This window comes from Emys orbicularis, chromosome 3 (assembly GCF_028017835.1).
Source record: "Emys orbicularis isolate rEmyOrb1 chromosome 3, rEmyOrb1.hap1, whole genome shotgun sequence".
Classification (NCBI taxonomy): Eukaryota; Metazoa; Chordata; order Testudines; family Emydidae; genus Emys; species Emys orbicularis.
The window spans coordinates 57674236-57701377 of NC_088685.1; the positions used below are offsets into that span (position 1 = coordinate 57674236).

A 27142-nucleotide genomic window follows, 5' to 3' on the forward strand; every position below is an offset into this window, starting at 1 on the left:
TATGTGTATAATATATATATATATATATTTGAAGCAAATTACTTATATATATATATGTGTGTGTGTGTATGTATATATATATTATATATATATATACACACACACACACATACACACACACACACATACAAACAAACAAAAACAAACAAACAATACCTCGTGTCCCTATTGGCCAGCTATCTAGCCATTTTCTGTTGGCAGTTTCCCTGTAGGGATCATGGTGTAAATGGGTCTTGAGGAGGGATTTGCAGGAGTACAAGGGTGTGGTTTTACAGACAAGTTAGGAACTGGTGTTCCATGCATAAGGGGCATGTTGATCCTTGGAAGGTTTATGCTTATGTTCAAAACTAGTCTATATGTTAGGAAAAGCTAAGATGCTGATATTAAAACTGTAATGTAAAGTGGGGGGGAAATCAAAGTATTTAAAACAGGTTTTGCAATAAGTTTGAGACCTACAGGGTCTGGTAATCAGCATAAGACTTCAATGGTTAGCATGAGGCCTGGACAGTTAGCTTAAGTGTTTGACTTAAGATTATAAAATATGACAATAAGCATCTTGTGATAAACAAAAAAACAAAACAAAAAAAAATCACAAAATGAGCTTGATTTAGTATATTTTTAGGTACATGTAAAAATGGAGCAAACCCACACTTATGTATCAAAACCACTGGGAAACGTATTGATGCGAACAGTTTATGACAGCAGTCAGAACCCTAATTATGGTCCCGTGGAATGCCACACATGTGTAGAGGGCTGAGACTAAGTCAAATATGGTCCCAGACGTGTGATGTAAGGAAACTGTATAAAAATATATATATATAAAGAGGTGCATGGCCAATGCTTAATTGTGATACCAGAATGACAAGATGATAGAAACGTGCAACATGATTCCCACTTACGATGCTACTCCACTTAACTGGGTTTTCCTTCTTCACTTCTGATGAACGCCGTAAGATGAAGTATGCACAATACAGGAAGTCATTTGGCTATACCTACCTTACTCTTCTTACTTTTCTACAGTTGCAATTCTACTTGTTTGTATTTAAGAATTGAATAAAAGTCTTCATCTCTGTGTGTGACTCACCAGTCTCACTTCTTGTAAGTTCTACCTAGCCACCTGCGTAAAGAATCTGAATTAGTGACTTGCACAATTTTGCCCCCCAAATTAATCTAGGGCTATAGGCGGCATGGAAGATAGTTTGAAAGTGCTGGTGGGACACATGGACTAATAGGTGATCAAAGCTGAAATAGCTGGTGCAATGGGACTGTGGCAGAGGTGAGGAGGTATTTCATGGTAAAGTACAAGACCACATATGTACAGAGGGTTAGTGTCTGAAGGTTCTTAAAAATGAAACTTGTATTTGTTTCTTTCCACTGGCTTCTCCTTTTTACACCACAACAAAGTGTTAACATGATCAGAATAGGTGAAGTTATCTTAAAAGCAGTATTTTGAATGTGCCTCTGGAGCTGTAATGTGGGTGCTAGTTAAAGCCAAACAGACGGAGGTTGCAGTAGTAGACAGAAAGCTATATGGGCTTTAATGAGAGTTTTAGGACTCTGCGCTAAAAGAGAAACTGAATTTCAGATGCTGCAGAGGAAGCAGCAGCAGAATCATGTTGAAGTAGCCCAGATATGTAAGCCTAGCTAGAGAGAAGGTGGACATCCATGTTACGTATCTAAGCAACAGGAAAGATTAATGTTGTTGTCCATAGTGAATGAGGGAGTGGAGGGTAAGAAAACTGGGGAGGAAGACTAGGAATTCAATTTTGCCGAGATTAGGGGTGGCAGAAAATAACCGGATGATTATTGTGATAAAGTGGGATGCATCAGGGTCAAAATGTGAATTTCAGTTTGTATTGGAACCTTCATTTTTTACTGTAACCTTCATTTTGTGCAGTGTGCTGAGCACATGCCTAACGCTATGCAAAATAAGCCTATTCCAGTCAGCCACATTACCCAGGAAACATGTTTGACACCTAGTTGAATGAGTACAACGGTAAAGGCAGGTCTACACTACAAATTTGCATCAAAGCAGTCTTGCTGCTGTAGCTCGTCTGGTCAAGATGCTATAAGCTGAAGGGAGAGAGCCCGTCAGCTTAATTCCATCTTCACAAGAAACAGTAGCTATGTTGGCAGGAGAAGCTGAATGTTACTTCATGAAATGGTAAAAGGAAAAGAAGAATGGGTCAATAAAGTCCTTTAAGACCCTCATGGAAAGAGAAGGCACAGAAGAGATCAAAGAAGTAAGAGGAAAGCCACCAGAGGAAGATGTAGTTGCAAGAGCTAAGTGGAGGACAAGATTTCAAGAACCATGGCATTATCAGCAGTGTCAAAAGCAACCTACATGTCAAGGAAGGATAAAGCAGAAGCCATGAGATTTGGCCAAGAGAATGTCATTCAAGACCTCAGGGAAAGCGGTTTACTCAGTGAAGTGCATAAGGCAAAAGCCAGGACAGTTTGACAAAAGGAACTGATGACTAAGTTGTAAGTGGTACAACCTAAGTTCAGAGAAGTAAAGGAGAAATAAGGATAAGCAATAGTGGAGTGGGATGTGAGGTGAATGAACTTTTTTAGGATTGAGAAAAGCCATGTTTTACTATAAAGGAGGCAACTAATGTATCAAGAGACTAAGGAAAAATATGAGGGATGTGATGTGGTCACTGGGGCACAAAGATGGGTTAAACAAGGAAAGTGGGCAAGAAGATACAGCATTGTTGATGGGGAGGAGGAAAGAGGACTGGGCCCAATTAAGTCACTAAGATTCTCAATGACCTCTGTCTTGGCTATCCCCACCCATGCTTTTTCTATTCTAAAAACTGAAATTTGTTATACAGAGATTAAAAATGTGTCTCCACTGCACTACCAGGACCCTAGCATTGCAACATAATTCAGCCCTCTTCTGGTTCAGCGCCTATAAGCAGGCATCCTTTGCCATAATCTCTCTGGCCCACAGGGGTATGCAATGGAACAAAGTGGTTGGCTGATCTTCAGTTGGCTGTACAGTTACTAACCATCACACAGAATGTGTGTAAGGCATTTAGACCTGTCTTCAACTATTGAACAGCTGCAACATCCCCAAATTAACTAGCAAAACTATAAAAACAAAGGCACGGGAAGTTGTTCTCAAGATACTGTATATTAGCCAAATTCCTGCGGTTTATTTGTAATGCAAAACAGACAGGAACTTCCTTAGTTCTCAAAGGGTCAACAACTTGGGGAGACACTTTCATGCATAGAACAATAGGAAGTCTATCACTGTACCTTCTAGAATGTGGGGCATCAATTGTTTTCGGAGGATGGCCCACAAATGAGACTCCCAATAAAACTGACAGCACAGTCAGCTCCAGCTGTACACCTGCCATGAAAACGGACTTTGTTTAGGATAGTAGTCCATCCTTTTTAGCAGTGGCAATAGTTTCTCTCTAAACTCTAGCTTTGACTCAACAGATGATGCAAAACCAGAACCAACAGAGCTACAGCAAAGTGAATGCATCTCCTTGTGGATCTACAAACTTGTCTACTACATTCTAATCATACAGAAGTGCACAAATCCACTGAAGGCAGCAGGACTGAACAGTCACCACTGAGGAGATAAGTGGCAAACATTAAGGTTGCACAGGTTTACAACTGGGTGTATAATCTTCATACAAGTGACGCGAGATAAAGAAAGAACCCAACTTGACACTTAAACTGGATTGACATTTATGGACTGCAGTTAAAACTAACTTTGTTTTACTTCCATTTGAATTGCACCTCAGAATTGGGCTGCTCATTTTATCTGAAGTCATTCCCACAAACAAGAAACCCCACAATGCCAAACTCCACAGTCACTTTTCAGAGTAGACTCTCAATGTCTTCTCGCCTGTTTTCAGCCCTTGAGCTATATTCCTTCTCTGGGAACCTATTAGTCACTCATAACAATTGGGCTACCCAGAACAAGGGAAAGTATAAATGCACAAGGGAAGTAGAAGGTAGAAGATAACTGAAGCATATGTTGCAAGTTCCTGTAAGTAGTTCTAACGCCAAGTTTATATAAAAAGGTAGTTTAAATTTTGATGCTCAAACATGAGGGATTTAATTGTAGTCTTTGGTGACTTAATTCTAGAAGCTATTGAAATTCAACTCAGTCATTTTTATTTATAGACAAATTACATTAAAACTACATTCATAGGATTTTTAAAAATTATACTGCAACAAGGAAATTTAGGATACTCTGAGTAGAATGTGTGTAATTCAAACACTTTACATGTGGTAATCAAATGAACATTATTTTTGGTTATAGGCATTACGTTACAGCCTTGAATTATTTTTTATACTATGGACTGCTGAGATATTGTTGTGTAGGGATGCCTCAACTAATCAAATCAAGAGAGTAATCTAGGAATATGCTTCAAGTTTTAGGCACGCAGCTAAAGTGACTCATGGAGTAGTCATAAGCAAACCATATGCACAAGAAAACATGACAAGCCAAAACGGGTAAACAAGCAGTTTAAAAGAAACATACACCTCTACCCCGATATAACACAAATTTGGATATAACACGGTAAAGCACCACTCCAGGGGGGGCAGGGCTGCACACTCCGGTGGATCAAAGCAAGTTCGATATAACGCGGTTTCACCTGTAACATGGTAAGATTTTTTGGCTCCCAAGGACAGCGTTATATCGGGGTAGAGGTGTACCTATCAATATAAATAAGGTACACATGAACAGTTTAACAGCGATCTTTCTATAGTATCTAGAAAAATTCAACGTTATTTAAAAGTGTCTTCTGGTGACAGAAGGCATTTAGAAAGGAAAAGTAGTTGTGAGCCAAGATCATCAATATTTCATTTTTGTGTACTTGGTTGCCATTAAAAAGCAACATTTATCCACATTTACACACGTAGCTATGGTGTGTGAGATCCTTCTACTTCTTTTTCCAGGAATAAGGACATACATACCTACCACCATAATTCTTTGGTGAGGTTAATAGGTTAGGGGGCACAAGCGAGAAGTGCAAGACTCACTCCTCTCTCTGTCTTAGTTAAGTAGCCATCCCCACCAGCTTCAGCTCCTCCTGGGAGGAAACTCTCATTGCCCCAGCCAATGTTTAATCAACTTTAATCCCTGATTGCATCAGATACTAATCAATAACTGAGTAAATATTAACTTTTAAATTAAAAATCATTTTCTTAACAGATTTGGTTATTAGCCACAATTTAAAAAATAATATGGATTATGGCCATACCTCACTGTGGGAACGGTTTTCTTTTACCAACACTACAGTGAACCTGCTAGCTCATTACTGGGTAACCCCCATATTTAACTGGATAGAAAAGATTGAGCCACGGGTCATTTTAGAAAGGTAAACATCTAGTTCAGAATCTAGCCAACAGATATTTAGTAAACTTGGACACTTTTCCCCCCAAAAAAGGTATAGGGGATCAGACTGATATCCTGAAGATTAGATAGGAGTGTATATAGCAGACTGTGGGAGCAGTTTGAAAGCGGGTTGCACAAGGAAGACCACATAGCAGAAGAGCGCAACTTAACCAGACATAACAGAACTAAGCTCTGCCACTGTAAGCTACATTGTGCCTACAGTAATTATAACCTCTCCTTTCTGCCACCCCTACTAAAAGACCACAGAATTTAATCCAATACTTCCTGCATCAAACCTATAAATTCTAGCTGAGTTCAAGCTTCACTCTTGACTTGCAGACTTCAAGAGACTGAAAGGTAAGTTTGTTAAGTTATTTCAATAGCTAGTTACCCACACATTTTCATCTTATTTCTAGCCTGAATTTGTCACCTCTTCGCAGTCTCTTAAATCAGCTAAATAGATTGAGCTTAATTAGTTTCATTGTAAAGCAGGTTTTCCAAACTCCAAATTATAATTGTAGCTCTTTTCTGCACTTGTTCCAATTGGTCAGTATAGTTTTTGCTGTGTACACATCAGAACTGGACTCTACTACAGTGCTCTCTCACAAGGTTTATATATAGTGCTAATATCTACTTCTACTTGATATTCTACTGTCTATCCATCCAAGGATCACTTTGTAGGGTTCATCCTGTGAAGCTACCATACACACAGTTAAAAAAACTGAATGTTCCATCATACTTTAGAAACATTTAAACACTACTTAGTTCATGTGCCATGGCAGGTTCTTTCATTAAGTACTGTATATACACCTAAACAAGGAGTCCGGTGGCACCTAACTATACACCTAATTATTAAAAATGAAACAAACAGGACATGGAATAATGCTTAAATTTCTGCAGAACACTATTATTTATGGGAAAGAAAATAATTTCTTATTCCCTTACTTGAGTAATGCATATATCCCAAACTAAAGCCAATAAAGCCTTTACACCAAAAGACAATTATGTATGTACATACATAAGTATGAGCCCACACTGAACTATTCGATCCCAATTCAGAAAGCATTTATGCATAGTCATAAAACTCTTAGCCCACCATCCACATGGCTTCCTAAATTAGGGCCTTAATGCACAAGTGAATTTCACAGGTTTAAAAAGGAAATCAGGAAATACAGAAGTTTAGATATTCTCATTACATGGCCTATAGTGTATATTATGATGTAAACTTAAGACTAATTATAAGCATTACATTTCATACAAATATATTAAGTTTTAAGATAGCACAAAGTCAGAAAAATCCAAAGTTAAAGCTGCATGCATAACTAATTCTGCCTCCTACGTGTATGCATCGAAATACAGTAGGCAACATGAAATAGCTGGATAGTTTTCCTCAACTATAGAAATGGATTCAAATGTTTAAGATACATCCCTGACAATCTTGAGTATGAGAGTCTCTCTCCCCCCAAGATCTGTATATTATGAAGAATTTAAAAAACTGAACAGAAAAAAAAAAAGCTCCATTGTGGGTCTGATGTTACCATAACTTACCCTAGCTTTGCGCTGGTGATTCAGGATATCAGAATCCTTATAGGGATTTTTTTTTATGATGCTATTTTTCGCTTTACCTCTTCAGTTATTAATCTAATTTTTTCCTTTACCTTCACTTCAATGAAGTATATACTTACCCAATTAGAAGAAGAACTGCGCAAACCATGAGGAATCCCAGAGTATACTTGAGTGCAGTTTGAAAATGCTGTATTTTAAATTAAACAAAGTGTTAATATATTGAAAATTAAAAAAATCAAGTAAAACATCTGCATTTTTAACCAATAAAATCACAGGATAGAATATTTAGTGCGACATGCTTTCTATAAAAATATTACTGTTTAACAAAACTAAAACTGATTTTGTTTCAAGAATGCAAACTTCAAACTATACGATTTGTTAACTCTAAGGCAGATGTTAAGAGGTAATAACCATATGAAATTAAGATCTATCACACAAAATATATGCTCAGGCAACCTGCTCTGGCCAAATGTCACTGCTTTAAATCCTCTTGAACATCCATCTTGGGTGTGCTATTCAATAGAGAAAAAGGCACTATACTAATAGACTAATCAGAACTTTCTTCTCCGGGTCTGCTTGTACTATGAAGTAGAGTGACAAATATAAGCATGTATCTGCAACATGCCCTAATCTGAACTCTAGTACTGCTATGGGGAGTTTGATTGACATTTTCATTAAATTAACTATTCTCCTAATGTGGCATTCAGAATAAATGCTAGTGTCAGGAGAGCACTGCTGCCTATTTTCATTTAATGGCACTCTTTTGTAACATGTTCCTCCTTAGGAGAAGTAACTAGTTTTCTGACTACATGAACTCAAAGCCATTTTTACCATTCTTCTTTTACTTCAGAGCCCAGTTACGAACAGAGCTTCAGGAGAGAATACCTGAGAGACTGTTATAGGGTACAGTATTTATACCCTGGGTGTAGGGAAGGTTGGGACCAAGAGAATTGTTCCTTCTGCCAGAGTCTGTCCTACCTCGGGGACTCTCTTTCTGTCCCACCATCCCCACGAACACGATACAGTTCTGCGGTGATCTGGAAGCCTACTTTCGTCGTCTCCGACTCAAGGAATATTTTCAACGCACCACTGAACAGTGCACTGACCCACAGGAACCCTCCTACCAACACTACAAGAAGAACTACTCTGCGTGGACTCCTCCTGACGGTCGAAATGACAGACTGGACCTCTACATAGAGTGCTTCCGCAGACGTGCACAGGCTGAAATTGTGGACAAACAACAACATCACTTGTCCCATAACCTCAGCCGTACAGAACGCAATGCCATCCACAGCCTCAGAAACAACTCTGACATCATCAAAGGGGCTGACAAAGGAGGTGCTGTAGTCATAATGAACAGGTCGGATTATGAACAGGAGGCTGCCAGGCAACTCTCCAAGACCACATTCTACAGGCCACTATCCTCTGATCCCACTGAGGAATACCAAAAGAAACTACACCATCTGCTCAAGAAATTCCCAGCTACAGTACGGGAACAAATCTACATGGACACACCCCCAGAATCCCAACCAGGGGTATTCTATCTGCTACCCAAGATCCATAAACCCGGAAACCCTGGACGCCCCATCATCTCAGGCATTGGCACTCTTACAGCAGGATTATCTGGCTATTTGGACTCTCTCCTCAGACCCTACGCTACCAGCACTCCCAGCTATCTTCGAGACACCACCGACTTCCTGAGGAAACTACAATGCATTGGTGTTCTTCCTGAAAACACCATCCTGGCCACCATGGATGTAGAAGCACTTTACACCAATATTCCACATGAGGATGGACTACAAGCTGTCAGGAACAGTATCCCTGATGAGGCCACAGCACGCCTGGTGGCTGAGCTTTGTGACTTTGTCCTCACCCATAACCACTTCAGATTTGGGGACAACTTATACCTTCAAGTCAGTGGCACTGCTATGGGTACCCGCATGGCCCCACAGTATGCCAACATTTTTATGGCTGACTTAGAACAACACTTCCTCAGCTCTCGTCCCCTAGTGCCCCTCCTCTACTTGCACTACATTGATGACATCTTCATCATATGGACCCACGGAAAGGAGGCCCTTGAAGAATTCCACCTGGACTTCAACAATTTCCACCCCACCATCAACCTCAGCCTGGACCAGTCCACACAAGAGATCCACTTCCTGGACACTACAGTGCAAATAAGTGATGGTCACATAAACACCACCCTATACCGGAAACCTACTGACCGCTATACGTACCTACATGCCTCCAGCTTCCATCCAAGACACATCACACGATCCATTGTCTACAGCCAAGCCCTAAGATACAACCGAATTTGCTCCAACCCCTCAGACAGAGACAAACACCTACAAGATCTTTATCAAGCATTTGTAAAACTACAATACCCACCTGGGGAAGTGAGGAAACAGACTGACAGAGCAAGACGGGTACCCAGAAATCACCTACTACAGGGCAGGCCCAACTAGGACAATAACAGAACACCACTGGCCATCACATACAGCCCCCAGCTAAAACCTCTCCAGCGCATTATCCACGATCTACAACCTATCCTGGAAAATGATCCCTCACTCTCACAGACCTTGGGAGGCAGGCCAGTCCTCGCTTACAGACAACCCCCCAACCTGAAGCAAATACTCACCAGCAACTACACACCACACCACAGAAACACCAACCCAGGAACCAATCCCTGTAGCAAACCTCGTTGCCTACTCTGTCCCCATATCTACTCTGGCGACACCATCAGAGGACCCAACCACATCAGCCACACCATCAAGGGCTCATTCACCTGCACATCCACTAATGTTATATATGCCATCATGTGCCAGCAATGCCCCTCTGCCATGTACATTGGCCAAACCAGACAGTCCTTCCGCAAAAGAATAAATGGACACAAATCAGACATCAGGAATGGTAACATACATAAGCCAGTAAGTGAACACTTCAATCTCCCTGGTCATTCTATTACAGATTTAAAAGTCACTATCATTGAACAAAAAAACTTCAGAAACAGACTTCAAAGAGAAACAGCAGAACTAAAATTAATTTGCAAATTCAACACCATTAATCTGGGTTTGAATAGGGACTGGGAGTGGCTGGCTCATTACAGAAGCAGCTTTTCCTCTCCTGGAATTGACACCTCCTCATCTATTATTGGGAGTGGACTACATCCACCCTGATCGTATTGGCCCTGTCAACACTGGTTCTCCACTTGCGAAGTAACTCCCTGCTCTCCATGTGTCAGTATATAATGCCTGCATCTGTAACTTTCACTCTATGCATCCGAAGAAGTGAGGTTTTTACTCACGAAAGCTTATGCCCAAATAAATCTGTTAGTCTTTAAGGTGCCACCAGACTCCTTGTTGTCCTTCTGCCTGACATTCTGCTAAAATGTGACTGCTACAATGGAGCACTGTGGAGGGCATATCATGGATAATTAACATTAAGCTAAGTATTAATATTGCAACTCAAATGGACTCCTTAATTTAGCATATTTTTAAAGAAGTCTATGTTTCTTGTAACAGAAGTAACCACCAACTTCTTCAAATTAAAGACTTGAATGTCAGTGTATGTTTTATTTTTAGGGCTGTCAATCGCAATTAACTCACGTGATTAATCACACTGTTAAACACAACACCAATTGAACTGTATTAAATATTTTTGGATGTTTTTCTACATTTCCAAATATATTGATTTCTATTACAACACAGGATACAGTGTACAGTGCTCACTTTATATTATTTTTGATAAATATTTGCACTGTAAAAATGATAAAATAGTATTTTTCAACTCACCTCAGGCAAGTACTATAGTGCAATCTCTTTATCATGAAAGTGTAACTTATAAATGTAGATTATTTTTTGGTACATAACTGCACTCAAAAACAAAACAGTGTAAAACTTTAGAGCCTACAAGTCCATTCAGTCCTACTTCAGCCAATTGCTCAGACAAACAAGCTTGTTTACATTTATAGGAGATAATGCTGTCCTTTTCTTATTTATAATGTCACCAGAAAGTAAGACCAGGCATTCGCATGGCACTGTAGTAGCTGGCGTTGCAAGATATTTACGTGCCAGATATGCTAAACATTCATGTGCCCCTTCATGCTTCAGCACCCATTCCAGAGGACATGCTTCCATGCTCATTTAAAAAAAAAAAAAAAAAAAAAAAAAATATGCGTTAATTAAATTAGTGACAGAACTCCTTGGCGTAGAACTGTAGGTCTCCTACTCGGTTTTACCCACACTCTGCCATATAGTTCATATTATAACAGTGTCGGATGATGATCTAGCACTTGTTAGTTTTAAGAACACTTTCACAGCAGATTTGACTAAACACAAAGAAGGTGCCATGTGAGATTTCTAAAAATAGCTACAGCACTCGACCCAAGATTTAAGAATCTGAAGTATCGCCCAAAATCTGAGAGGGATGAGGCATGGTGCATTCTTTCAAAAGTCTTAAAAGAGCAACACTCCAATGCGGAAACTACAGAACCCGAACCACCAAAATAGAAAATCAACCTTCTGCTGGTGGCATCTGACTCAATTGATGAAAACAAACATGTGTCGGTACGCTCTGCTTTGGATCGTTATTGAGCAGAACCCTTCATCATTATGGACACATGTCCTCTGGAATGGTGTAGAAACATGAAGGGACATACGAATCTTAAGTGCATCTGGCACGTAAATATCTTGTGATGCCAGCTACTACAATGCCATGAGAATGCCTGTTCTCGCTTTCAGGTGATGTTGTAAACAAAAAGCGGGCAGCATTATCTCCTGCAAATTGTAACCAAACTTGTTTGTCTGAGCAATTGGCTGAAGTAGGACTGAGTGCTTGTAGGCTCTAAAGTTTTACACTGTTCTGTTTTTGAATGCAGTAATTTTTTTGTACATAATTCTACATTTGTAAGTTCAACGGTCATGATAAAGAGATTGCACTACAGTAATTATAATGATGGAATTGAAAAATACTATTTCTTTTCAGTGCTAACATTTGTAATAAAAATAAATAGAAAGTGAGCACTGTACACTTTGTATTCTGTGTGGTAATTGAAATCAATATATTTGAAAATGTAGAAAACATCCAAAAATATTTAAATAAAAGGTATTCTATTATTGTTTAATCGCGCGATTAATTTTTTTTAATCACTTGACAGCCCTACTTATTTTGTTTAAAATTAAGATCAGAGATAATGGTTCAACAAAAGGTACTCTGAACAGTTGAAGCAGAACAGATGTTAGACTTCATTATTATTTGGCTACTGCATTCAGACCTTAAGAAACAAGTCAAAGCTAGGTGTGGCATAAATGAACTTACTGAGCATGTGCTGGTATCATCTTCATCCTTCTCTTCATAATAGAAATAGACAAAAGGGATCCACAAAAACACACAGAACAATATGATGGAATACAAAGCTGAGAAGAGAAAAAAAGCAGACGAAAAATTAAATCCAAGTTGTGTTGGTTTACATTGTTACACCACAACAGCTAAAAATTAACTGGTAAAGTAATCAAAATGTCTTAGAACTTCACCATTTCCTCTCATCCCAACTAAAAAAAGGTGTCATTCTGATAATTTACCTCTAGAACAAGTGGGTTGAGATTGCAGTGAGTCTAGTTATTTGCTGGCCAGATAAGACATTTATTACACATCAACCATTAAGAGGAACCTGTCAGATCTCAGCAATAAGTCATAATAACTGGCAATGCAGGTTTTCAAATGGCATGCAATTATATGATCAAATTATCTGCAATTATTCCTACATATGTTGTCAGTCATGTGATCTTTAGAGCTATTATGTCACAAGACTTTTTTTCCCCCTACAAAATAAACCATCAGTAATTACTGAATTTATGTTTCACGTACAAATAAATCAGACTCCAACCATCAGTTCTTTTGAAAACTAGTAACCTATTGCCAATATGCTGTCAGGAGTTATTAGGGAGGAAGGGGATATAGGACAGAAAATTTCAATAGCCAGCACCTTCTCCTTCCTCAAGGCTTCAGACCACAAAAATATAATTCTGTCACTGAGACTGAGCCCTTCCATCACAGAAGGGATGAGAAGAGGAAGAAGAAAAAAAGCCACCAATAGCCAAAAAACTGGAATGAGTTGCTGGATCACTCCTTTGACACTGGTGGAGACAAGCGATGGTGAGAGTGTAGCCCTCCTCTCATTGATGGGAAAGAATCAAATGACACCCTCTCCTCTCCATCCTGCCTCATATTTCACAGTTGTGAATAGCTGACACCCACATACTTCCAGTAGCCATAGTGACAGAGCAGGAACGAACAGACATGTGAAGGAAGAAGGGCACAATATGCCTAAAATGAGGAGGGAGGTGGGGAGGAACAGATTAGACAGTTAATATTGTTTCCTTTCACTTTGTAAAAGAACTAAATTCATGAACTAATTAACATTTACTTGAAAGTCTTCAGAAAGTTGTCTTTCCTCAGATTACATGCTATAAGTTTAGGGGAGGATGCTTGTTCTTATTAAAAGAAAATGAAAAATAATGTAAGGATTCAATGTGCAAATCCTGTGTAGGAGCAGGATTTTATAATTCTACTATGAGAAGTAATGTATGATTTGATTTCATCCTGCCAGCCACCCTTTTTGAATAGCAGAAAGAAATGACAGACCAGAACAATCCTTATGACTGATTGTCACCCTTTTGTTTTAGGATCATTTATAATGTCTAGTATGGTTTCCTATATGTATTACAAATTAGGCTGGTATTCAAGATGTAGGTGTACCATGGATTTATATAGAGGCAATGATATTTTCTGTCTTACTATACCTTTCCTAATGATTTCCAACATTGTTAGCTTTTTTGACTGCTGCTGCACACTGAGTGGATGTTTGAGAACTATTCACAATGACTCCAAGACCTCTTTCTTGAGTGGTAACAGCTAATTAAGACCCCATCATTTTCTATGTATAGTTGGATTGTATTTTCCAATTTGCATTACTTTGCATTTATCAACATTGAATTTCATCTGCCATTTTGTTACAAAGTCACCCAGTTTTGTGAGATTCCTTTGTAATTCTTCACAGTCTGCTTTGGACTTAACCATCTTGAGTACTTTTGTATCATCTGCAAACTTTGCCACCGCACTGCTTACCCCTTTCTCCAGATTATTTACAAATATGCTGAACAGTACTGGTCCCAGTACAAACCCCTGAGGGACACCATTATTTACCTCTCTCCATTCTGAAAAACTGACCATTTATTCCTACCCTTTGTGTCTTATCTTTTAACCGGTGCCTAATCCATGAGAGGACTTTCCATCTTATCCCATGATACCTTACTTTGCTTAAGAGCCTTTGGTGAGGGACTTTGTCAAAGGTTTTCTGAAAATCTAAATAACTATATCCACGGGATCCCCCTTGTCCACATGCTTGTTGACTCCCTCAAAGAATTCTAGTAGATTGGTGAGGCATGATTTCCCTTTACAAAAAACATGTTGACTCTTCCCCAACACATTGTGTTCATCGAGGTGTCTGATAATTCTGATTTTTACTACAGTTTCAACCAATTTGCCAGGTACTGAAGTTAGGCTTACCGGCCTGTAAAAGTCAGGATAGCCTCTGGAGCCTTTTTTAAAAATGACTCATATTAGCTATCCTCCAGTCATATGGTACAGAAGCTGATTTAAGCGATAGGTGACGTACCACAGTTAGTAGCTGTGCAATTTTATAGTTGAATTCCTTATGTCACCAGGATTTCATCCAAGAGTTCAGATAACTGTTTAATTTATCAATTTGTTCCAAAATCTCCTCTGACTCCTCAATCTGGGACAGTTCCTCAGATTTGTCACCTAAAAATAATGGCTCAAGTTTGGGAATCTGACTCACATGCTCAGCCATGAGGACCGATGCAAAGAGTTTTTAGTTTTTCGCAATGGCCTTACCTTCCTTCAGTGCTCTTTTAGCATCTCAATCACCCAGTGGCCCCACTGGTTGTTTAGCAGGCTTCCTACTTCTGATGTGTTTAAATTTTTTTTGCCTTACTTTGACTCTTTGGCTAGCTGTTCTTCAAATTCTTTTTTGGCCTTCCTAATTATATTTTTACACTTCATTTACTAGAGAGTTTATGCTTCTTTCTATTTTCCTCAATAGGATTTAACTTTAACTTTTTAAAGGATGATTTTTTTGCCTCACACTGCTTTTTACTTTATTGTTTATTGTTTAACATGGTAGTGAATAGGGGCTAGGATTTCATAGATTCATAGATTCTAGGACAGGAAGGGACCTCGAGAGCTCATCGAGTCCAGTCCCCTGCCCGCATGGCAGGACCAAATACTGTCTAGACCATCCCTGATAGACATTTATCTAACCTACTCTTAAATATCTCCAGAGATGGAGATTCCACAACCTCCCTAGGCAATTTATGCCAGTGTTTAACCACCCTGACAGTTAGGAACTTTTTCCTAATGTCCAACCTAGACCTCCCTTGCTGCAGTTTAAGCCCATTGCTTCTTGTTCGATCCTCAGAGGCTAAGGTGAACAAGTTTTCTCCCTCCTCCTTATGACACCCTTTTAGATACCTGAAAAACTGCTATCATGTCCCCTCTCAGTCTTCTCTTTTCCAAACTAAACAAACCCAATTCTTTCAGCCTTCCTTCATAGGTCATGTTCTCAAGACCTTTAATCATTCTTGTTGCTCTTCTCTGGACCCTTTCCAATTTCTCCACATCTTTCTTGAAATGCGGTGCCCAGAACTGGACACAATACTCCAGCTGAGGCCTAACCAGAGCAGAGTAGAGCGGAAGAATGACTTCTCGTGTCTTGCTCACAACACACCTGTTAATACATCCCAGAATCATGTTTGCTTTTTTTGCAACAGCATCACACTGTTCACTCATATTTAGCTTGTGGTCCACTATAACCCCTAGATCCCTTTCTGCCGTACTCCTTCCTAGACAGTCTCTTCCCATTCTGTATGTGTGAAACTGATTTTTTCTTCCTAAGTGGAGCACTTTGCATTTGTCTTTGGGCTGGTCTACACTAACCCCCCCACTTCGGACTAAGGTACGCAAATTCAGCTACGTTAATAACGTAGCTGAATTCGAAGTACCTTAGTCCGAAGTTACCGCGGTCCAGACGCGGCAGGAAGGCTCCCCCATCGATGCTGCGTACTCCGCTCGCCGAGCTGGAGTACCAGCGTCGAAGGCGAGCACTTCCGGGATCGATCCGGGGCACTTCCGGGATCAATCCGGGATCGATTTATCGCGTCTTAACCAGACGCGATAAATCGAACTCAGAAAACCGATTGCTTACATCCGGACCCGGATGTAAGTGAAGACGTACCCTTTGTTAAACTTCATCCTGTTTAACTCAGACCATTTCTCCAATTTGTCCAGATCATTTTGAATTATGACCCTGTCCTCCAAAGCAGTTGCAATCCCTCCCAGTTTGGTATCATCCGCAAACTTAATAAGCGTACTTTCTATGCCAATATCTAAGTCGTTAATGAAAATATTGAACAGAGCCGGTCCCAAAACAGACCCCTGCGGAACCCCACTCGTTATGCCTTTCCAGCAGGATTGGGAACCATTAGTAACAACTCTCTGAGTACGGTTATCCAGCCAGTTATGCACCCACCTTATAGTAGCCCCATCTAAATTGTATTTGCCTAGTTTGTCGATAAGAATATCATGCGAGACCGTATCAAATGCCTTACTAAAGTCTAGGTATACCACATCCACAGCTTCTCCCTTATCCACAAGACTCGTTATCCTATCAAAGAAAGCTATCAGATTGGTTTGACATGATTTGTTCTTTACAAATCCATGCTGGCTGTTCCCTATCACCTTACCACCTTCCAAGTGTTTGCAGATGATTTCCTTAATTACTTGCTCCATTATCTTCCCTGGCACAGAAGTTAAATTAACTGGTCTGTAGTTTCCTGGGTTGTTTTTATTTCCCTTTTTATAGATGGGCACTATATTTGCCCTTTTCCAGTCTTCTGGAATCTCTCCCGTCTCCCATGATTTTCCAAAGATAATAGCTAGAGGCTCAGATACCTCCTCTATTAGCTCCTTGAGTATTCTAGGATGCATTTCATCAGGCCCTGGTGACTTGCAGGCATCTAACTTTTCTAAGTGATTTTTAACTTGTTCTTTTTTTATTTTATCTGCTAAACCTACCCCCTTCCCATTAGCATTCACTATGTTAGGCATTCCTTCAGACTTCTCGGTGAAGACCGAAACAAAGACGTCATTAAGCATCTCTGCCATTTCCAAGTTTCCTGTTACTGTTTCTCCCTCTTCACTAAGCAGTGGGCCTACCCTGTCTTTGGTCTTCCTCTTGCTTCTAATGTATTGATAAAAAGTCTTCTTGTTCCCCTTTATTCCCGTAGCTAGTCTGAGCTCATTTTGTGCCTTTGCCTTTCTAATCTTGCCCCTGCATTCCTGTGTTGTTTGCCTATATTCATCCTTTGTAATCTGTCCTAGTTTCCATTTTTTGTATGACTCCTTTTTATTTTTTAGATCATGCAAGATCTCGTGGTTAAGCCAAGCATTTTAAAGCAACAACTTGGCAGCCAATGGTCCTTGGTTTTAATAGGGACTACTGATTTCTTGAGTGGTTAACCTGATTGTCCTTTTCCTCCTCCTGATGCCTGAAGGCCATTTTTCTTTCCAGCTGCAATTCTGGCCAAACTGTAGATAATTCAGTTGCTGAAAACTTTACTTAATCTTTCAGGAACGACTAAGGTTTCAGAAGTTGATGCTCTTTCATTTGGCTTTTGAGAGCAATAGCCTGGAGGACAGATTCTACACTGAAGGAAATGTTTTTATATAATCAGTTTCCCTACAATATGCAATATGACAATTTTTGAGGCATATTTTAATCAGTGGACCATTCAAAAGCAGATTCATTACATGGCTATAAAAAGATAACCATATGCTAAAGATTTTGATTACCTTGCTGAAGTAGGACAGTTTGTGGGGAAAATATTATAGTTGTTGATAAACTAAAATGTACAAGTTCATTACAAAAATTCAGTAAAGTAGAACAGAGGCCTACTAAGCAACATAAAATGATAATTTTCAAAAATTTGTAGTCCAACTAAACCTTGAAAAGGGTCATTTATAAGGAAAGTTTTCTTCCTAATTAAAATTAAATTAAAATAAAGGAGATATCCTATCTCCTAGAACTGGAGATGGACTGGTCATCGAGTCCAGCCCCCTGCCTTCACTAGCAGGACCAAGTACTTAGGCCCAGATCCCTAAGTGGCCCCCCTCAAGGATTGAACTCACTACCCTGGGTTTAGCAGGCCAATGCTCAAACCACTGAGCTATCCCTCCCCCCTTACAAAGGCAGGACCAACCCCCAGACAGATTTTTGCCCCAAATGGCCCCCTCAGGGATTGAACTCACAACCCTGGGTTTAGCAGGCCAATGCTCAAACCATTGAGCTATCCCTCCCCCCAATAACACTGTATTAGGATTATGAGTAACAAAGTACTGTACCTGTACTTCTGTTCAGGAAGAGAAAGCAGGGAGAAAGATACTGAAGACAGAGTAAACAAAACATTGCATTTACATATGAATTCAATATTCTTATTGCTCCTCTATGCTGCTCTATGAAAGTTAAACTCTCACTAAAACAGGTTATGTTTTTCAGAAGGTTATTATACCAAGCAAGATTCTGAAGATTATGAGTATTAGCTTTCCAGATTGTGAGAAAAGATTCTGTAGGTCCAGACAGCAGTCTGAATATCAGAAACTGACAATGGCCTGCTCTGCCTAGTAGGCAGAAAGCTCTTGAGCATGTGAAGAAATTAGAAAAGGCAAGGCCATTACCTTTGAAAGATTTGAGTTATTAATGCATACTCTTCATCTTCATGGGAGAAGATTAGACACCTTAATCCATTTTGTTTATATCACTTAAATATCTATTTTTCTTCAACATAATATGTCTACAATATGTCTTCCTAAGTCAATTCAGTGGCATTCAAAACAATGTAGTCTGAAACAAAGATGGTACTTAGACAGTTATGGTCTTCTGAAGTTTATATAGAAAGCACAGTTAAAGAGTACCAGTTTTCTTTCAGGATCACAGCCCTGAAAAGGTAAGTAAGTAAATAAATAAATAAATAAATAAATAAAAGAGAGATATCCTATCTCCTAGAACTGTCCAGCCCCCTGCCTTCATTAGCAGGACCAAGTACTGATTTTGCCCCAGATCCCTAAGTGGCCTCCTCAAGGATTGAGCTCACAACCCTGGGGTTAGCAGGCCAATTCTCAAATCACTGAGCTATCCCTCCCACCCCAGTAGCTCATCCCATCTGCAAAACACTGTCTGTAAGAATGCAAATGGAAGGTCATATCAATTTCTTCCTCAACAGAAGTAGAGGCTAAACGTGGACAAGAATGCTAAGGGCTATCCCACATGACAACTCCTGATGCAGGGGTTTTTTTCCAGGACAAAAACAGTTCTAAGTGGTAGGGGCATGAGTTCTTAGTTAAAAATGTAGTAGACAGAACTCAGGGAGAAGAGCGTTCTAATTTTTTTTCTACATCAGTTACTAATTAATTGATTGGCACTCTTTGTTCACAAACTTAAGTTTCACAGATATAGCTACCCCCCCCAAAAAACAACAAAATTCAAACTTCCTTTTTAGTAAGACAGTTTGTAAAGTACAAACACCAGCTGAATCAGCAACAGAACCTCTCAGCCAAAAAAGTCTACGCCATATTTTCATTTTAGAATTGTAACAAGTTAAATTCTGAACCTTATCTAGGGAGAAATCCCTCAACCGATAACCACCATCACATGAAACAAACTATTGTATTAAAGAAATCATAATCCAGATGTTTTAACGGAGCCCCCTTGGGATTGGGAACCCATTCTACTAGGCACCATACAAATACAAGCAGACAAGAGTTGAAAATCTAATGCAATCTACAGCTCAAGGCACAGTTCTAGAAGGACTTATTTTCTTTTCCATCGAGGTTATTAAACCAGGCCCATCACAATGGATTCACCAGTAGCACATTAAGCAACATGACTAGCATCTTTACTGCATGGGTTACCTTACTCCCTCCAAACAGGTTCTTATTCATATATGAAGGATCGTAACAGTGAAATAGTCAAGGCCAACTAAATTATTTTTAAGAAAGCCAATGTACACTTCATACTGTACTAGTAAAATATAACTTTAAATAAGCAACTCTATTATAGTAGTCTAACTTGACTGTTCCAGAAACATGAAATACCTTTATTGCTCACTGTTAAACACTGAATTATTCAGTAGTCTTTCTAGATGTACGTATGCAGAAGGTATGCAATAAAACTCATCTTTACTCCACTGCACTATTAAAGTGGGTTTTAGAAGCCGTTTTTATTCACAGAGTGTTTGGTCAATCTCAAGATATCACACTGGAAAACTAAAGTTGAATTTATTACAAACTACTATGGATTTTTTGCTGTAATTTCTAAGGGAGTGTAAGAAAAAATAAATGGGCATTTGCTGATAACAGATTAGAAAATTAATTTTCATAGTCTAATAATAATAATGTTGTTCCCACTTCTCTCTCATTAGCATCTTCTTCCCGTATACACAAGTTTCAATCCATTCCTCTCTACCTTTTGTAAACTCTGAGGCAGTGACGGTCTCATTTCTACATTACTTGACACAATGAGGTCCCTAACTCTGAATCTGAGCTTTTAAGTAACAGTTTTAGGTAGTATTTCTGATATTAAACTTAGTTTCTCCTATGCTCAGTTCATCTAATTACTCTTGAAACATTATCTTGTACTACTCTAAACCTCCTTCCATTGTCAGTTGAATCCTTCAGATACTTGTAGGCAATTATGTCCCACCTTAGGGGCTTTATAGAGCTATAGCTATTCAGACTGTACTTTTTCTCATTGGTCTTAATCATTTTATCCATTTTCCAAATTCGCTCTATTTTGCATTATTGATGTGTCCAGGAACTTGTATGCAGAAACCAGATAAGCATATCTATTGGCAAATCACACTAGCAAGTCTGATGTGACCCCAAAAGAATACATCGAAAGGTTAAAAAAAAACTTGACACATTTATGGAAGTATGGCCTTCTGCAGAAGTAATAGTTCATAACCTAGTGCATTAGCCACTTTGGTACTTAAAGTAATCTGTACTAGCACTCTTCACATAAGTCTCTCCGAGAAATTCCCATCACTACAATAGCACTGGTACAGCTCTTCAGTATCCTAAAGAAACCTTCAATACATAAATCACTTACATTCCTTTTTTTCTTTCCAGAAATATTTAATTTTACATTAAAATAAAAACACAGGAAGAGTTGGGAGAGTACAGACCACTCACTCTGTGGTGACAGAGGGCAGACCCAGCTCACCAAACTACCACTTCACTCATCAGCCAACTGAGCCAGCAGCTATTCAGAAGCAGTGCTGCTCTCTGCCTCACAAATCGTATGCCTTAAGCTTAGTCATCCTGTGCCTTGCTACAGGTCCACCACATCCTGCAGTCAGAAAAGGGTGCGTTTCTAGTAGGATCTTGGCTCTGCAGAATTTAACATTTTTCAGTGACCTGGAAGAAAATCAGTGAAAGTCTGTAAAGGGAGTGGTAGATAACCAGGACAGGTCACTGATACAGAGCGATCCGGACTGCTCTATAAGCTACATGCCAGCAAACTATACACATTTCAATACAACTAACTGTAAATCTAACAAAAATGTAGGCCGTGCTTACAGGATGGGGGCTACTCACGGAAGCAGTAACTCTGAAAAAAGATTTGGGGATCATGGCAGACAATCAGCTGAACATGCATTTCTGGTGCAACACTGTGGCCAAAAGGGCTAATGCAATCCTTAGATCAGAGGTCCCAAACTGCGGGCCCCCCCCTAGGGTGGAATGGAGTAACGTTCAGGGTGCGCAGCTAGGGCCTTGAACAGCCCCCACAGGGGACTGGGAGGGAGTACCCGGGGCCCCGACTGCCAGTCCTAGCTTTGGCCCCGTTACCCCAGTCTGCGCCCCTCCCCACCCCCCAAGCCACAGCACTGCTCCTGGCCCCGGCTCGAGGTGGGGGGCACAAGCCTGAAAACTTTGGCAACCACTGCCTTAGATGTATAAACAGTGGAATCTCGAGTAGGAGTAGGGACTTCTGTATTTGGCACCGGTACAACTGCTGCTGAATACTGTGTCCAGTTGTGGTGCCCACAATTCAAGAAGGATGTTAAGCTGGAGGGTTCAGAGAAGAGCACAAGAATGATTAAAAGATTAGAAAACCTGATTTCTAGCAATAGACTCAAAGAGCTCAGCCCACTTAGCTTAACAAAGAGAAGGTTAAGTATGTACTTATGGGGAACAAATATTTGATAATGGGTGTGATGTGTCATTCCATATTCTTTATGAAAATATGCTTATGATATGAATATGACATAACAGATATACTTTATGTCAGATGGCTCACATGAGATCATTGGAAAGGTTCTGATTTACTGAATGTGATTATCCAATCTGTATGCCTGTATCATTTCTGTATCTGAAGTTAGGAATATTGACTATATCTGTATTTCAACTATGCTACTTTGGATGATGCCTACTGCTAACGCTTCAGGTACAACAATGGAAAAGCCAGACAGGGTGGATGGCCCATCAGCAAGGACAATGGTCTGTGAAAAGCTTGGCCTTCCTGTGGACACTCCATACTGCCCCTGACTCATGAACGCTGTAATCCCACAGAGTCAGGTGGTTTTCTCACCTGATACTAAAACATTACCTGGGACTTCTTCTAACTTTCCACTGTAAGGGAAGGGGGGGGGGGGTCAAACTAGGCAAACAAAGGACTCCCGCCTTATGCAATTCCTATTTAAGGGTGAGGAGTGAGGTAATCCAAGGTCATCAGTTCTTCCCTGCCACCCCACCCAAGATGACTGCTGGAAACAACTATGACTGAACTGGGGGAAAGAACTGAACCCAGGATGGAAGGGTGTCTGGCCTGTGAAGAGGACTATTAGAACCACATTTAGGGTGAGAATTTGCATGTAACCAGTTTTTTTAGTTTATTAAGCTTAGTTTGCGTGCTTTTTTTTTTTTTTTTTTTTTTTTTAGTAATCTGCCTTGTTCTGTCTGCTACCTCCTTAAACTACTTAAAATACACCTGTTACAGTTAATAAATTTATTTCTGGGTTATAATATAACCCAATTTATGTGATTTATAACTGAGGGGGCGAGAAGTTGCATACACCCTCCTCCACACTGAGGGAAGAGGCAAATTTCATATAATTTTGTACTGGGGGGGGGTGGACATCTGGGTGCTGTGGAAGCCCCTTAAGCTGAGAGTTCCCAGAGTGGATCTCTGTCTCTCTGTGTAGCTGGGTGTGGCCCTGCCTGTGTGCTTGGCTAGAAAGGGATAGATGATAAGACAGAAAATAGCATATTGCCTCTATATAAATCCATTGTACGCCCACATCTTGAATAGTACCAGGTAAAAGGGGGCCAAGGCTGGCAGAATAGTCTGACTCAGTGGCATCCCAGGGGGTCCAGTCCATCACAATGGGCTCTTTCATCTAGCAAAGAAAGGTATAACATGATCTAATGGCTGAAAGTTGAAGCTAGACAAATTCAGACTGGAAATAAGGTCTTTAAAAAATAAAAATAAAAAACCCACAATTAACAGTGAGGGTAATTAACCACTGGAACATATTTATCAAGGGCTATGGTGGATTCTCCATCATTGGCCATTTTTTAAAGTGAAAGGTATGCTTGAGGAATTATTTTGGGGACGTTCTGTGGCCTGTGTTATACAGGAGATCAGACTAGATATCACAATGGTCCCTTCTGGCCTTGGGATCTTTGAATCTATGGGAAAAAAGGATAGGAAAAAATGGGGAAAATGTGTTTTCTATTTGTCTTTGCATCTGGGAGATGCACAAAGGCATTTGTAACCTTCTGCTTCTGAGAGAGATTATTTTTTGTAAATTCTATATGAAAAATTGGCTACTTGCACGGCAGGAATTCTATGGGAAAAAAATAGTATAAGATTGTATAATTAGCGACTATTGGTGCATATGTACAAGAGGTTTGCATTAAGGTCGTACAAGCATTTCTTAATTTATAGTGCTTGAGACTGCAAACTAAAAATGTAGTACTGGAGATCCATATTTGTCTCATGGACTATCTACTTAATTCCTAAGAGTCAAGTTAAGCACTCAAACATTAGGAAATGCCACTTAAGAATGCCTCTTCAAGCTTAATTCTGCCCTTTTGAATACATGCGGTTTGATTATATTTTAGTCTAACTTTCAATTGCCCGACTTTGCTACCTAAATATGTAAAATAACTATGTTAAAATATATACACAAAATTGTCACAACTTTAATGTTTCCATAACGCTAATTGTAAGATAATCAATAAACTTTTTTACTTTGTGAAATTTCATACTGCTGGACTAAGCAAGGTAAGTGCAATGAAGTGGTGACTAGCAAGCAGCACATACAAAGCCCAGAGCATTAGGCCTGGTCTACACTAGGAGCTTATATCGAATTTAGCGCCGTTACATCGAATTAACCCTGCACCCGTCCACACCAGGAAGCTACTTAGTTCGATATAGAGCTCTTTTAAATTCGACTTCTGTACTCCTCGAAAACGAGAGGAGTAGCGCTAAATTCAAAATTGCAATATCGAATTAGGCTAGGTGTGGATGGAAATCGACGGTAATAGCTCCGGGAGCTATCCCACAGTGCACCACTCTGTTGACGCTCTGGACAGCACTTCGAGCTCGGATGCTCTGACCAGCCACACAGGAAAAGCCCCGGGAAAATTTGAATTCCTTTTCCTGTCTGGCCAGTTTGAATCTCATTTTCTGTTTGGACAGCGTGGAGAGCTCAGCAGCACTGGCAACGATGCAGAGCTCTCCAGCAGAGTTGGCCGTGCAATCTAATAGAAAGAGGGCCCCAGCATGGACTGATCGGGAAGTCTTGGATCTCATCGCTGTGTGGGGCGATGAGTCCGTGCTTTCAGAGCTGCGCTCCAAAAGAAGGAACGCAAAGATCTACGAGAAGATCTCTAAAGCCATGGCAGAGAGAGGATACAGCCGGGATGCAACGCAGTGCCGCGTGAAAATCAAGGAGCTGAGACAAGGCTACCAAAAAACCAAAGAGGCAAACCGACGCTCCGGATCCCAGCCCCACACATCACATTTCTACGAGGCACTGCATTCCATCCTAGGTGCGGCCGCCACCACTACCCCACCACTGACCGTGGACTCCGAGGATGGGATATTGTCCACGGCCGGTTCCTCCTCGGAAATGTTAGGTGACGGGGAAGAAGAGGAAGGAGATGAGGAGGACGAGGCAGTCGACAGCGCTTGCACCGCTGATTTCCCCGACAGCCAGGAGCTCTTCATCACCCTTACCGAGATCCCCTACCAACCGTCCACAGCCGGTACCCCGGACACTGAATCAGGGGAAGGATCAAGCAGTGAGTGCTTTAAACATCTAAACATTTCATTTTAACATAACTGGAATATTTATATTGTTAAGAATGGGCTTTTCAGTCACTCATTTAAACATAGAAACTTTTATTTATAACAAAACAGGAATATTAACTATATTAGTAATTTGTTGTTCATGATTTAGTTGGCTTAGTGAACTATTTACTCCTAACTATGTATAGAAAATCAAGTACTGTCCGGATATTCATGATTAGTCCACCACAGGACGCTCCACTCTGTAGTCCCTTATGCTGAACTTAAATGAAAAGGCGGTCAATGTGCCCGGGAATGGACAGACAGTCCTCCTGGGATAGCTCGGCATAGCTCTCCTGGAGGTACCGCTCCAGCATGCGCATGAGGTTCCACGGCAGGGCGATCTTGTTCGGTCCCCCGTGGTAACAGACGTTCCCACGCCATGAGTCCATCAGGTAGTCGGGGATCAGTGCGCGGCACAGCATGGCGGCATACGGCCCAGGCCTCTGCATGCTCTCACGCAGCATCCTTCCCCTCTCGGTCTCCGAGATCCTCATGAGTGTAATGTCACACATGACGCCCTGCTTTAAATTAGGGAGGGGAATGTTAGTATTGGGACTGCTTTACAGCCATGCGGTGGAGGCGGCAGAGGGGCAGCATACAGGGATCTTTCCCGGGGACAGCCGCGAGGTGGTGGGACAGGGGCAGAGCTCATGCTTCCCTGATTGCTGCCAGCAGAGAGTGGCCTTGCATTCAGTGCGAAAGGAGCCCAGTGCTACTATTACATTTTTAAGCTGCCACAAGTCTACGGCTTACCATGTTTTCCTGCGGCAGAAGTAGAGGTGTCCTGCAACGCTTCTCCGATCGCAACTGCAGGACCCCAGACACATAAGGCGAGGGCCGAAAATTCGACCTTGTCCTGAGTGCGCATGTGAAAGGTCCAGTGCATGGTGTTGTTCACAGAGAAAGACTATGTTCTTTGTTAGCAACTTCATTTATCCGTCTCAGGAATTTACTCCCTTTTTCCCATTCCCACAGACACATCTGCGACTGTCTCCCAACCCAGCCTGGCATCACACTCCCAGAGGCTAGCGCAGATTAGAAGAAGGAAGAGAAAGACGCGGGAAGACATGTTTTATGAACGTATGGAGTGCTCACGAGAGCAGGCAGCCCAGACGACACAGTGGAGGGAGAACTTGTCACAAATGCACAGAGCAGTCATGGAACGGGAGGAGAGGTGGCGCCAGGAGGACCAGCAGGCTACTCAAACCCTGCTTGGACTAATGAGGGAGCAAACGGAGACGCTCCGGCGCCTAGTGGATGTTCTGCAAGACCGGAGGCAGGAGGACAGAGCCCTGCTGCTGTCTATCTCTAACTGCCCTCCCCCGCCACCAAGTCCCACACCCCCCTCACCAAAAGTACAAAGAAGGAGGGGCGGCAAGGGCCGTTAAAACTGTCAGTCGGCCCCTGCACACTGCTGCAGCAATGGAAGGCTCTCGTTCCAAAGTTTGAAAAGTCCTTTCCTACCCATCTCACAATAGCCCACGTCCAAGTTTCCTCCCCCACCTTTTAATGTGCGGTTCATAATAAAACATCTGTTTCTGTTAAGTACTGTTTCCGAGAGTGTCTTTTGGAGGGGATTCTGTCTGAAGGGGGGGGAAGGGGTTTGTTACTTGGACAGGACAGTCACCTGTAGCACGCTACAGAGGCGGGGGCAGGTCCAGCATCAGGACACATACACAGCACAGTCACCAGTTACCCTGGTCAGTCTGGGAGACGGTTTTCTT

At 40.9% G+C, this 27142-nt stretch overlaps 1 protein-coding gene across 2 annotated transcripts in view; it reads right to left on the bottom strand.

The window, feature by feature from the left end:
* The window catches only part of LMBRD1 (LMBR1 domain containing 1), a 258648-nt gene that overhangs the window by 197846 nt on the left and 33660 nt on the right, over positions 1–27142 (bottom strand). For both annotated transcript variants that reach the window (XM_065400966.1, XM_065400965.1), the window contains exons 4-5: positions 12245–12342; positions 7048–7115 (exon numbers count right to left, since the gene is read on the bottom strand). In XM_065400966.1, coding sequence (XP_065257038.1) covers positions 7048–7115; positions 12245–12342 — 166 coding nt within the window. The remainder of the gene's footprint in view (positions 1–7047; positions 7116–12244; positions 12343–27142) is intronic.